The sequence below is a fragment of the Pelecanus crispus genome, chromosome 3 (genome assembly GCF_030463565.1).
Source record: "Pelecanus crispus isolate bPelCri1 chromosome 3, bPelCri1.pri, whole genome shotgun sequence".
Classification (NCBI taxonomy): Eukaryota; Metazoa; Chordata; class Aves; order Pelecaniformes; family Pelecanidae; genus Pelecanus; species Pelecanus crispus.
This window is the reverse complement of record NC_134645.1, coordinates 25,492,029-25,504,798: the sequence shown is the minus strand read 5'-3', so window position 1 is coordinate 25,504,798 and position 12,770 is coordinate 25,492,029. Positions and strand designations below refer to the sequence as shown.

The following is a 12,770-nucleotide window of genomic DNA, read 5'->3' as shown; positions in this document are numbered from 1 at the left end:
CCGTTATGTTTTGGCCAGCAGATGAAACTGGAGGCGTTCCAGGAGAGCTGTGGTGGCATGTGTGTGGGCCAGGTCAGCCCAGCCATGAGATGAGGACCCCTCACAGCCAGGAGTCGGGCAGTTAGATGGCCACGGCACCCTTCCGCCTCGCTGGGGGTGCTTGTGCGGTTGGGACCACGCGGCTGCTCTGTGTGCGTCCCCGGGAGGCAGAGGTGCCCCCAGCAGTACCTCCCACTGTGCGTTCACCTAGTCCAAGTGAGCAGATGCTCCTTGTATTTAACCACAAGAGACGTGGGGACACGGGGCCAAACTCTGCACCCTCTAAAGCAGCAGGATCAGCAGGAGGAGGAGAGCACCGCACAGAGGCTCGAGAAGCAGAGCGTCTTTCCTGCCGTCAGGGCAGGAGACATTTCAGTGAAGAACCTCACACTTGAGCTGTATCGAGAAGGATTTTCAACAACCCTTGGGAGAATGGAGCAACTTTCTGCCCGTGAGTTCCCTCAGGAACTGGCCGAGTGCTCCGTTTCAGACCATCTCCTAACCCATCAGTCATGGTTTGCCTCTTTGGCGCAAATCACTCACCTTCTGGCATGCGGAGACCACTGGACGAGCCCTTAGTTCTGGGGAGACACTCAAGGGCTTTGCCTTGCCCCCTTGGAACAACTGCACTGCCTCAGCAGAGCATTCCAGCCCAGTTTAGGCACGAGTCTGTGGAGGATCTGCTCAAAGCTAGCAACTACCACAAGCTGTGCCAAAGGAAGGTACAAACTGCAATGCAAAGCATGAAAACCAAAGATACACCACAATTTTATTTATGGATGTGTAATAAATAAATGGTGGACAAAACAGGAAGAGCCACATTCAAAAATCCAGATCACTAAAGTGCTTTTAGACATAAATATAGGACGACCAAGAAACAGCTCTGACATTAACACTTTTTACGGACAATTACAAAATATCTTCTTATGTCAATTCACAAAATTGTTTAATTGCTCCGGGGTACTATGGCTTGGTTTTCAAAAAGGTCTGTTCTATTATGCATAGTAGGGAAGATAACATTCAAGAGTGTACAAAATCATTGCATAAACAAAAATGTCTTCACCCCCTTCTCCCACATATGAGTTAAGGAAGCTACACAGTGTAAATCCAGTGATAAGGCTGCATTGGCAGGCCAGATCCTCAGGAGGTATAAACCAGTGCATCTGTGAGGTTACACCAGCTTGAGGATGAACCCTACCGTGTTTAAAAACCCTGCTGCTCCTCGAGGTGGACGAACTGTGTGTTCAAAGCGGAGGAACTTGCTACGCGGGCGCTGTGCAGGGATGGAAGTGCTCGGAGAAGGCGTCTGTAAACTCCTGCACCGTCTTTGCACCCGCACGCTTGAGAAGGGAGCGACTCCCATCGCATTGCTGCTCTTTGTGCTGCTGGCTGGCCGGGGAAGTGTTCACAGCCCAGAGGGGAAGGGTGGCTCTTCCCCAGCAATGGTCCATGCTGACCACAACGCGGTCTTGTTTTCGCACTGCTCCTGGCCCCGCTGGGACACCTCTCCTACCCTCCGCCCTGGCTCTGCTGAGAAGTGAACAGCTTGAAAGTGAGGGGACAAGGGGATGCGTGTGCCCAGTTTTAAAATGCCCTGAATTCAGATAAAAGTTCAATTATTTAAGAAAAAAATATATATATCAATAAATCAATAAATACTATTATCTCGCCAGGAAGCTGTGAGGTCTGGCCTTCTCCGGGGCAGCCCAAGCTCAGTGGTCCCTGTCCTTCTGCTCCGTGGGGGGGTCCCCGTTGATGCACTGCCTCAATACACCCCTCTTCTCGTGCTTAGCTGTCCTGGAGAGGTCGATGGCTGTGTCCTCTGAATCTTTTGCAGGGCCAAGCTTGTCAGAGCCCCTCTGGGAACTGGCCGGCTTCCCTTTGAGTTCCTCCTCCTCCTGCTCCGCTCGCCAGCCATCTGCCAGCTTCTCTTGGCTCTCCGCCTTCCTGCTCACCTCCATGGACTTTTTGTGCATGCCTTGCAGAGGGGAGAGAGCAAAGCCAAGGGCGACGGTTGCTTATTTCTGCCTGGGACTGCTCAGCATCACCTCCTGCCCTCCCGCTGCTTCCTTCAGCTCTCGCTTGCATCCTGAGGAAAACTCATGCTAGCTACCAGCCCTTCCCAACCCGGAGCCCTGCCAGCTGCTCTCTGCAGCCCAACAGGATGGCTTGCAGCAGCTTTGGGCTGTACCTCCCCTGCAGTGGGGAAGACTTACAGAGCACTGTGATGGCCCATCCCAGCCTGGATTTCGAGTGCCACCTCAGTGTAGGACCGTGCATGAGCAGAGGGTAGCTCTGAGGTAGCATTAACATTATCTTCAGTTTTGGGGGGAGGGTGATGACTTCCTAGATGCCCTGCAGCTCCCACGCTGGCTGCTGGCACTAGAAAGCTGTACCTAACCATGTGCAGGCACCTGTCTGACATGGCAGTAAAAGGTTTTCCCTTTCCCAGCTGTTGTTTGCAAGAAGGGAGCGGAAAAGCCAGAGCGCTTGGCAGCCTGCGTACAGCTCGTGGCCGAGGCCCTGTTCTTTTCTGGGAAAACGCGAGGACGGCCATACGAAAGAGGAAGCGCCACTCGCTCCGCAGCTGCCCCCCAACCCCCCCAGCCCCAAGCTCCCACTTACCCAGCAGCCATGGGGCGCAGGATCCCACCAGCCCGCTCTTGGCGGAGTTGATGATGGACTCGGGCAGAGGGATGGAGTGCCTCACCATGGCCCCGTAGAGGCCGTACTCGGCCATCACGCTGCTCCGGCCCCAGCACTTCTCCCGCTTCCGCCACTTGGCTCTTCGGTTCTGAAACCAAACCTTCAGGGGTAACAGCCAGGAGAGCACGGAGGGGTGGGATTGGGGAGGAGATGGCCCCCGCAGCCAGGTATCCAGGGCCCGTCAGGCACGGGGGAGCGTGCGTCCAGGGCAAAGGGGCAGCCACGGGGGTGCGTGGAGGGGTTTGGGTGTGCGAGCGCAGGGTGCAGACGCACAGGTGGCGGCCAGGGCGGTGCGTGAGGAGGGGGTTGAGGGAGGGCACACACGTGGGTGTCAGCAAGAGAGGGGAGGGAGGGGGGAAGAGGGAGCACACGTTACACGAGGCTGATTGTGACACAGGAGGGTGATCCCAGCCAAAGTCACGCTAACACTCCGTCTGCCCGCAGGGCCCCTCTGCTGCCTCCGCACGGAGCACCAGGAAAAGGGGTCCATAATGCAGTGACCGATGATGACAGAGGGTGCTCAGGTCCCTCTCCCCACCCCCTTCCTGCGTTCGAAGGCTCAAGGGGTGTAGGTACAGCCTGGCTGCCCGCCCACACTACCACCCCGTTCTTAAGCCAATGAGCTGCTCCACAGTGGGGCAGGATCAGGCCCTAAAATACCAGGTGTCCCTCAAAAGGACATGCTAGTGAGCAAGCTAGTGGGACACAGCTTGGCCCAGCAGCTCCTGAATCGCTCGCAGCTCCTGCCTGAGTTGGGTCTCCGGAGGAGAGAGCCGAGCTGCCGGCAGCGAGCAGCGGTCACGGCCAGCTCAGCCCACTGGTTCTGCATTTCCATTTGGAGCCCGTTCAGTGCCAGGGGGGCCGAAGCTGAGCCGCCCCCGCCACCCAAGCACCCTGCAGCATTTCAGTGCCACCACGTTGCCACCACCAGCATTTGCTGGCCATAGAGCAGAAGATCCGGCCGGGCGGCAGCAGCCCGCAGGCTCCGGGGGTACGAGGACCGGCACAGCCACCTACCTGTATCCTGTCCTCCGGCAGCTCCGTCTTCACGGCCAGCATCTCCCGGGCGTAGACGTCGGGGTAGTGGGCTTCGTTGAAAGCCTTCTCCAGCTCCTCCAGCTGGTGAGCAGTGAACACCGTCCTGCCGAGGGGAGGGGGAGCACGGTGACCCAGCGCAGACCCTTAGGGCAAGCAGCGGGGCTGGCAGCCCCCTCCCCGCGGAGGTTTTCCTCCTGAAAATCCTGCCGCCCCCCCCCCCCGCCCAGCTGCAGCCCTTCTCTTTCTTTGCTCCCTTGGGGCCATCCAGCGCCCCAGCCTGGGGGCCAGAGGGACAGCGGGAGGCGGGGGCAGCAGCGAGGAGGGTGAGGATGGGGGCAGCCCCGCTCCCGGGCTCTACCTGTGCCGGCGCTTCTTCCTCTTCACCTGGGAGGTGGACATCTTCAGGTCGCTGGCGTCCCCGGACAGGCTGTCCTCATCTGCCGGCAGCATGCGGGAGGTGAAGAGTCACGTTCCCGTCGGGAGCAGGGGGACCAAACCCAGCTCCCAAAAACACGGCTCCAGCTGGGGGGAGCGGGCCCGGGGCAGGGGTCCCCTCCCACAGCAACCGGCGGCATCGGGGCCGCGGCAGAGGCCGCAGCACCGGCACCGGTGCCGCTATCCCGGGGCAGGGAATCGGCGCCCGCCCTTGCCGGGGGTCGGAGGGGCGGCAGCCCGGCGGGACGGGGGGCGCGGGGCCGACCCCGGGGCGGCGGCAGGAGGCTCGCCGCCGCCGCCCTCCCTGCCCGGGGCCGCGGGTGCGAGGCAGCCCCGGCCGGGGGTCGCCGTGCGCGGGTGAGCGGCCACCCCCGCCCCCGGCCCCGCTCACCGGAGATGTTCTCCTTGTGGCGGCGGGCGGCGGGCGGCGGCCCGGGGGGCGGGCGGGGGCCGCGGGCGGGCAGCAGCGGCAGCGGGGCGGGCAGCAGGCACGGGGCGCCCGGCCCCCCCAGGCCGCACAGCAGCCCCAGCCCCAGCCCCAGCGCCCCGCCGCCCTCGTAGCCCCCGGCGGCGGCGGGGGGGGGGCCCGGGGGGCGGCTGCAGCTCGGCCTCCAGCCCCAGCAGGTCGGTGATGGCGAAGCCCTTGGCCCGCAGCCCCGGGCCGCCCGGCCGCGCCGCCGCCCCGGGTGCCACCGGTACGGGCACGGCCACCGGCCCCGCCGCCGCGCGTCCCCCCGACGGCTCCGCCCGGCCCGGCATCGCCGCCGCCGCCGCTGCCGCCTGGCCCGGCCCGGAGCGGGCACCGCCACCCGCCGCCCTTTTTATCGTCCCGCCGCCGGCCCCGGCTCCAATCACACCCCGGGCCGGCGGGGGGGCGCTCCCAATCCCCAGATTAACCGCCCCCGGCACCCCCCCCCCACCGCCCCGGGCCCGCGGCCCTCCCCCGGCCCCCCCCCGGCCACCGCCCCGGCCCCCCGCCGCCCACTCCCGCCGTCCCTCCCTCCGTTCCCCTCGGCCCCCGCCCCTCGGTCCTCCCCATCCCCGCGCCGGGCCCCCCGCGGTCCCCCCGGGTCCCATCCCCGGGTCCCCCTCGGCCCCCCTCAGTCCCTCCCCAGGACCCCCTCAGCCTCCCCTCCACCCCCGGTCCCTGCCACCCAGCTCCCCCATACACCCCCCCCCGCCCCCCAATCCTCCCTGGGTCTTCTCCCAGGATCCCCCCTCTCTGTCCCCTGTCCCCTCTTCCAGGGCCTCGCAGTGCCCTTCCCAGGTCCCCTCCCCAGCACCCCCATCCCACCCCGTGGCCCTTCAGCCCCACATCCCGGACAGGGCACCCCACCAGGCCGCTCCGTCCCTCTGCTCAGCACCCCGGGGGGCACGGTGATGGGGTGATGGCGAGGGGCTGTGGGGCTGGACCCTCGCTGACCCCAGGTGTCCCCGCCACCGGGGCCGGGGCCACCTTGAGGTGCCTTGCCTCCATGCTCCCTTTTGCTCCCAGATTCTTGCACCTGGGCTGCAATTTTTTTCCCCCTTCCCTTCATCTGTTGATGGAAACGATTTACAACCGGCTTACACGGGCCGCCTGATCCGGGCCTTCGCTGGACCGTCAGATTAACTGAGGGTCCTTCTGATAAAGATAATTACAAGGGGACTCCGCATTAACTTTGCATTATTAAAGAAAGACCCAAATCTCCCCTCGCAAGCTGTTCCTGGGATTAGCAGAACAATAACTTTCATTTAGGATAATTGCCGTGGCCGGCGCTGGGGGCTGGCGGGGGGGGGGACCCTCTGGGCCATCACGCTTCGCACCAAGAAAGGCAAATGGCTTGGGAGCAGGAGGTGTGGGGGTGTCACCCTCCCAAAGCCACCAATTGGGGGTTCCCACGTGCACGGGATGCAGGGATGCTCAGGGCATCCCCACACAGAGTTGCCCCCTGCCCGGGGACAGAGCACCCCAGGGTCCCCTTGGACACCTTCGCTTCTCCGGAGTGGTTTTGCCGCAGTTTTGCTGGAATCTGAGACTTTCACTGCTAGGCAGGGAGGATCTGCCACAGTAATTAGAAGCCATAATCCGGCCACCACCCACAACAAATTTCCTGTCCGAGCAGATATTAGTGGATAAAACCCTAATTTTTGACGTTGTCCCAGAATCAGCTTGATTTCAGCAGTTTATGTTCAGGCTGAGCTGTTGGGAGAGATGATGAAGCCTTAAATATGCATATGGCCTAGGCATTTGGAAAGTTTGGGGATAAAGCGCGTATAATTGCTCCTAATCAGTTTATGAAACATAAAAGCTCAAACCCAAGAGAAAGCCGATAGATACAGAAATGGAAAGAGCGATTAAATCTCCCCGTGCTGGCGAGGTGGCCTGGATACGGTGCTGCTGCCCGGGGCGGAGGGCGGCCGTGGCGGTGCCACGGGGGACGGGGCTGCGGGACAGGGTGGGGGGACATGCCCGCTGCCACCACTGGCTCCCCCGGCCGTGGTGGAGAGGGGCATCTCCACCGGTCCTTTGGACAATACATCAGTTAAAGGATATCTTGATATATGCTCATCAGATAGGATTAGCTGGGATTAAACTAATCAGTAAATGTTTCTCTGCTCATTATTTTCCAGGGAAGATTTTCAGCTGATTCTCCGATGCCAAAAGATTATTAATCGCTTAAAGAGCAGAACATCAAACATCGTCCCTTGCTCTAATTTCCCCAGGGTTCCCCCCCACCGTGGGCAGGGCGCCTGCGCCAGCCAGCCCGGCAGCCTCAGGGTGCCCCGGCACCCAGCCCCTCCATGAGGTCTCCGTCCAGGGTGGACGGAGGCCACAGCACCCCGGCCCCAGGGCAGACCCATGTCCCAGAGTTGATGCTGCCCGCAGCCAATGCTGGAGCACCCCCGTCCCCTGCGCTCTACTCCGTGCTGCACTTCGCAGGACTCGGGGCACAGCGAGGTGGGGCAGTCCCCGAGGTGTCCCCTCCTCCCCGTGGCTGCTCCAACACCACGTCAGGCACCCACCGTGCCCTGCGGCACCCTGCAGGTTGGCATCATGAGGGCACACAGGATGGGACGGGTGCCTGGGGCTGTCCCCTTCAGACACTGGGGACAAGCCTTGCAGGTCCTTGGGGGATTACAGATACATTTAAGGTTTTGGCAGAGCCTCCTTGGCCAATGATGGCTCCCAAGCCAACAGCTGGCGGGTTTTGGGGGCCCCTGTCTTTGCAGGGACATGAAACTCAGGGAAACCCCGGAAGGATGCGCGCTCGCCTTGCAACCACCTGCTGTAGCGATGAGGAGGGGGAAGCAAGGAGAAGGTATTGAAGGGCCTGGTTTAGGGGATTAGTAATGGGATAAGACAGCTTTCACCTCCCTGGTTTAGATATGAATCAGGTCAATCATAAAGGACCATCTGACAGTTTCAGGCAGCTCGGGGTGGAAGAGGCTCCCATGCTCCAGGCTGGACAGAGAACCCCTCTCTGAAAGCGCAGGTCCTGCCACACACCTACCCGTTGGACCCACACCAGCAGTCCCTGCCTCAGTAAGCATGGACAGAAGAAAAAGAGCTTTTCTTCCACCTCCTCCATGTCCTGCTGGGAGCACGGGGAAGTGACGGCTGTTGTGAAAACACTGCCTCTGACACACGGATTAAAAGGAACTGAGAAACAGCCCAACGCTTGGGGAGAAGGCAGCAAAAAGGGGGGCGTCGCAGTGAAGCATGTCCGTATTTTGCAAGGCTAAATCCCCACCTCTGAGTTACAGGTGGGCTTCCTCCTTGCAATGGGACTTTTCTCAGGCTGCAGCCAGGGCTGAGTGGTGGGTTATGTGTGTACTCCTGGCCAGTTAGGAGTAGATATACGTAATGGCCAAATATCCTCCATTTTGGGGTGATGGATTTGCAGGCGGCAAGGCCAGGTTAAACAAATGGGGAAATCTGCGCTCCCAGCACTGCTGGGCTACAGAAAATGCTTCGTTTCTAGCTCGAGTTTACGTGGGTGAAGCAAAGGGTTTGCAGGGTGAGTGCGGCCACAGCTGGCCATGCACGCCACCTGCTTAGTGCTGTAGCATCGCCAGCCAAGCTTACTACAACTGCATCAGCAGCCCTAATTTGGCACCGGGGTGTGGGGGGGCCCTTTCTATGTCCCATTCTGCACGCCCCAGAGACATCCCTACTAATTCCTCTGCACAGATTTCTGTCTTAAGGCATTTGCCTTTGATTAAAACCAGAAGAGCAGTCACGGTTTAAGTGGAGTTTAAGAGCAAAACATGTGCCAATGCACAGGGCTCTCACATCTGGAGTGTCGCAGATTTAATCAAACTGCTGGGAAGTGCCACATGCAGACAGCTGTCACAGCAGCCTGGAGTCCATCTCCTAATTAATTCCTAACCAAACACAGGGCAAACAAATGACCATCAAGGTACTACACCTACAACCGCGACTGGAGGCACGACTGGCAATCGGTGACCAAGCAGAGCTCACCCCGTGTATCTCCTGCAGCTATAGGTGACGTAGCCCATGGAAAGCCCTGTCCCTGCTCCTAGGGAGGAGACTGGGGCTTGTTCCAGGGGTGTAAACCTTTAGTTGATATATGGGAACAGGAGGGGCAGGGTGTTCAAGAAGAAACCCAGGCAGAGCAGGCACAACAGCCGTAGCTCTGATTTCTGGCTGCTCCTTCAGCCGGTGCTTTTCACTTCCACGCCACTTTGTTGTTGCTTTCTAGTCCCCTTTACCTGCCCATCTCGAATCCCCGTGGGCAACCCCCTCCTGTCCTACACAGGGTGTGTGGGCCGGGACACAGCCCTCCCTGGGGATGCTCTGCCTGGCGGTACCCCGGGGTCCGGCGCCTGCCGTAGGTCCTGGGCAAACTCCGCTTGCTTCTGCAGCCTTCTGCAAAATCTGGGCAACAGCAAAACAGGGCACATCCAGACGTGGTTCTCCTTGGTGCTCATTCACAGCTCATTAACACTACTTGAAATGACTGCTGGAGCTGGGTATGGTGGGTGCTTGGAAGTCCTGGGCACACGGCACAGCTAGGCTGGGAATATCCAACTGTGAGGAGCCCCAAACTAGCCGATGGACTGTCCACTCCAATTAGCCCCACAAAAGGAACTATTATTCCTCCACACTATGCTTGTCCGATTACTTTATCTTATTATTTTTTGATCATTCCTGCAAAATGTGCTAATTAAACAGAAATCATCAAGTCAATTAGAGAAACACTCATTAAAGCAGGAAAGAAAGGAAAATATCATCAGAAGAAAAACGGCTGTGAGGCTCCCAAGCACACACAATAGCTGCCACATTCATTAAATCAGCATCTCCCAAAAGAGGGGTAGACATTGTCCCACTCTGATACGCGCCCTGGAAATGAAACTTCCCAAGCGATGGAGTCAGATTTCTTTTTTCTTTGTTTTTTTTTAATGGAAAACCAGCATTTCACCACCACCTCAGGTTTCTTTTACATTTGGGAGAGCAGAGAAGTTTTTGATCCCATGAAGGTCTCGACCCAAGGACAATGAAACCCCCTGGAAGATTTTTGCTGACATTAGTGGGTTTTGAACTGAACCTAGATTCTTAACTTCCAGACTGGAAGATTGTCAGCCAGTTTCTTCATTCAGATGTTTGGCCTTGTCCTGGTTTCAGGTGGGATGGAGTTAATTTTCTTCCTAGTAGCAGGCATAGTGCTGTGTTTTGGATTTAGTAGGAGAATAATGCTGATAACGCACTGATGGTTTAGTTGTTGCTAAATACTGCTTATGCTAGTCAAGGACTTTTCAGCTTCCCATGCTCTGCCAGGTGCACAAGAAGCTGGGAGGGGGCACAGCCAGGACAGCTGACCCAGACTGGCAAAAGGGCTATTCCATACCATATGACATCATGCTCAGTATATAAACTGGGGGGAGTTGGCCGGGGGACAGCGATCGCTGCTCAGGAACTGTCTGGGCATTGGTCAGCGGGTGGTGAGCAATTGCATTGTGCATCACTTGCTTTGTATATTCTTTTATCATTATTATTATTACTATTATTATTATTATTACTTGCTCTTCCTCTGCTGTCCTATTGAACTGCCTTTACCTCAACCCATGGGTTTTACTTGTTTTTTTCCCCCAATTCTCTCCCCCATCCCACGGAGGGGGGTGGGAGGGTGAGTGAGCAGCTGTGCTTAGTTGCCAACTGGGGTTAAACCACGACAGGCCTTCAATCAGCTCCACTGACACCCACAGTTTTAGCATTTGCCATCTAGATATGGAGGTTTTGGGGAACTCGCCGTGCTTTAGCCTGGAGGATGTCAGCAGCTATGGGTGCTACGTGGAATGGGTAGGGGGAAGGGAAGGGACATGCCCATGGCCAGGGAGCAGCAAGGTACAGAGCCGGGAGTCAAATCTTGCTGGATCCTAGCGCAGGCATCTTATCCAGGTGCCATGGGCATTGCTGCTGCTCTGCACTCACTTTTGCGTGTAAAATCATAAAATACCGCAGTCTGTGGCAGACACACCAGTTGCTTCTATGGCAAATCTAGGCTTGGCTCCAGGACTCCGGTCTCCTAACGTGTCTGGCCCTCAGATACCCAGCAACGTGCTGGGGAATAGGCCATGCCTCACCCCCCGAGAGCCACAGCTACAGCTTGCAACTGCAAGGGGTGTTGGAAAAGCTCAGGGACAACTGGGTCAGTTTGGAAGCGACGGGTCCCACGAGGAGTGATGGTGAAGTGCCTGGGCTGCAAATGGTCCTTGTGACAACTGACTGCTCCTCTGGTTGATTTTTTCCCTGCCTCGCCTCTTTTCCACCTCACAGCCTTCTTTCCCTCCCAAACACCTCTATCCACCCAGCCTCCAAGCCACCCCTCTCTTTCCCTAAGTGCCTGTCCAGTGCTCATTTGCACAACATCTGAACCTCTCTGCATTTTCTTCTTTCTGCTGCCACCCATGGCTTTCCCAGCTCCCAGCCCAGGAGCACGGTGAGCCCCGAGGCAGCACCTTCTCCACGTTCATACACAGTAGCTCGCCAAGCAGAAGCCTCCCAGAACAAATGCATCCCTTCCCACCTCCCCACCCTGACCTGCAGCAAGCTGGAAGCAAGTGGCTGGCCCTGCAGACACAGGGAAATCCAGGAAAACAGGAAAACAGGAATTTCAATATTTCTAATATATGTCCACTGGGGGTAGATAAAGGAGGATTTCGCTTTATTCTGACCCCAAAGTGGTGGAGAGCCCAGCTCAGCTCTGGGTGAAGGTGTTGCTTAGCCTTTGCGTTTCCAAACCAGTTCAGCCATGCCTAATTGTAGGCGCTATGCTATGAGACCTGACAGAATCACTTCTCCTTTAATTAATCTCCAAGTTTGCTATCTGAGTGCTGTGCCATATGGTATTGATTTTTCAGCTCGGTATGACAGCACTTGCCATGAAAGAAGCTAACCTAATTAAAGCAGGGGACACCACGCGCACAGGCGGCTACTCTCACTCTTCCCTTTAATACTGCTTTCTAGATCGGCTCCCCTGAATGCAAACAGGTGCCGAAACGTGGCGCCTCTGCTTGAAGGTGAATTCAAAGTTTTTGGCTGTGCAAAGAGGTCTGGGTCCTGTTCTCAGCACCGGCCTGGGCTTGCAATGTGGCTCTGGGTCTGCTGTGACAATCTTTCAACACCCTGGGCTTTCCCAGCTCTCTCCTCTCTGCAGCTGAGCAGGGAGATGGTGTTGGTAGAAAGGCCAGGAGATTTTGGAGCACAGCTCCCCAACACCATGCATCATCTCCATTTCTTTTCAGCCAGAGCAGATAAGTCATTAATGAATTTCACAGCGCCCCCCCCCGCCCCCCGCCCCATCAAGGACTGGACTCCCAGGAGACATAAACTAGGGACTTTTAGCTGAAGTGACTGATGTGGCTGTCTCACAGACCCTACGTGGCATTACACAAGCAAATGACCCTTTACTGAAGCAATCCTGTCCCAAACAGACCATCTAAAGGACCTATAGAACTAACAGAAAAATAACATCAAATATATCCCCATGCATGGATCCTCCTTCTTGTATGAGTAGAGGCATATGTGCTTGGCTGTCTCACCTTTGCAGGCAATCACATTACCTGGTGTTAGAAATACAGATATAAGAGGTAGGGTTCCCATAGCTCATTTCACCCATTTTACTTGACCCTGCAGGAGAGGTCTTCATACCCAGCTTTCCTCCACACTGTCAGGGACATGTTTTCTGCACTCCGTCTGACACTGCATTCTGCAATTTTTTTTTTCAGTTGCAGAAAGAGCAGCTTTCAATATGCACAGACTTCCCCCTGACAGCTTCTCCTGCCATAGCTCAGCCCTGCTTTCACCAATGTCACTCTTGAGCCATCTTCTCCTCTTCTTTTCTCTTCAGCTTCTTCATTGGCAGCAACTAGTTGTAAAATGTGTAAAATTTTCTGGTGGGATTAATTTTTCTTATAATAAAGGACAGATTTTAGCATGAAGGACTTTCCAGCTTTCCTGCCAGCTCCTGGTCTTTGCTTTGACGTGACTCCTCCAACATAGTCAAGGTGGACCTTGATGCCAAAAGGGAACACATTGTCCAAAATGA

General features: G+C 57.1%; 1 protein-coding gene across 1 annotated transcript; it reads right to left on the bottom strand.

Moving 5' to 3' along the window:
- Window positions 1–1,751: 1,751 nt before the first annotated feature.
- On the bottom strand, window positions 1,752–4,977 carry VSX1 (visual system homeobox 1). The gene is given in 6 exon segments (XM_075708249.1): window positions 1,752–2,017; window positions 2,665–2,845; window positions 3,763–3,886; window positions 4,142–4,220; window positions 4,610–4,794; window positions 4,796–4,977. Coding segments are annotated over 6 exon segments (1,017 nt in total).
- Between the last annotated feature and the right edge of the window lie 7,793 nt (window positions 4,978–12,770).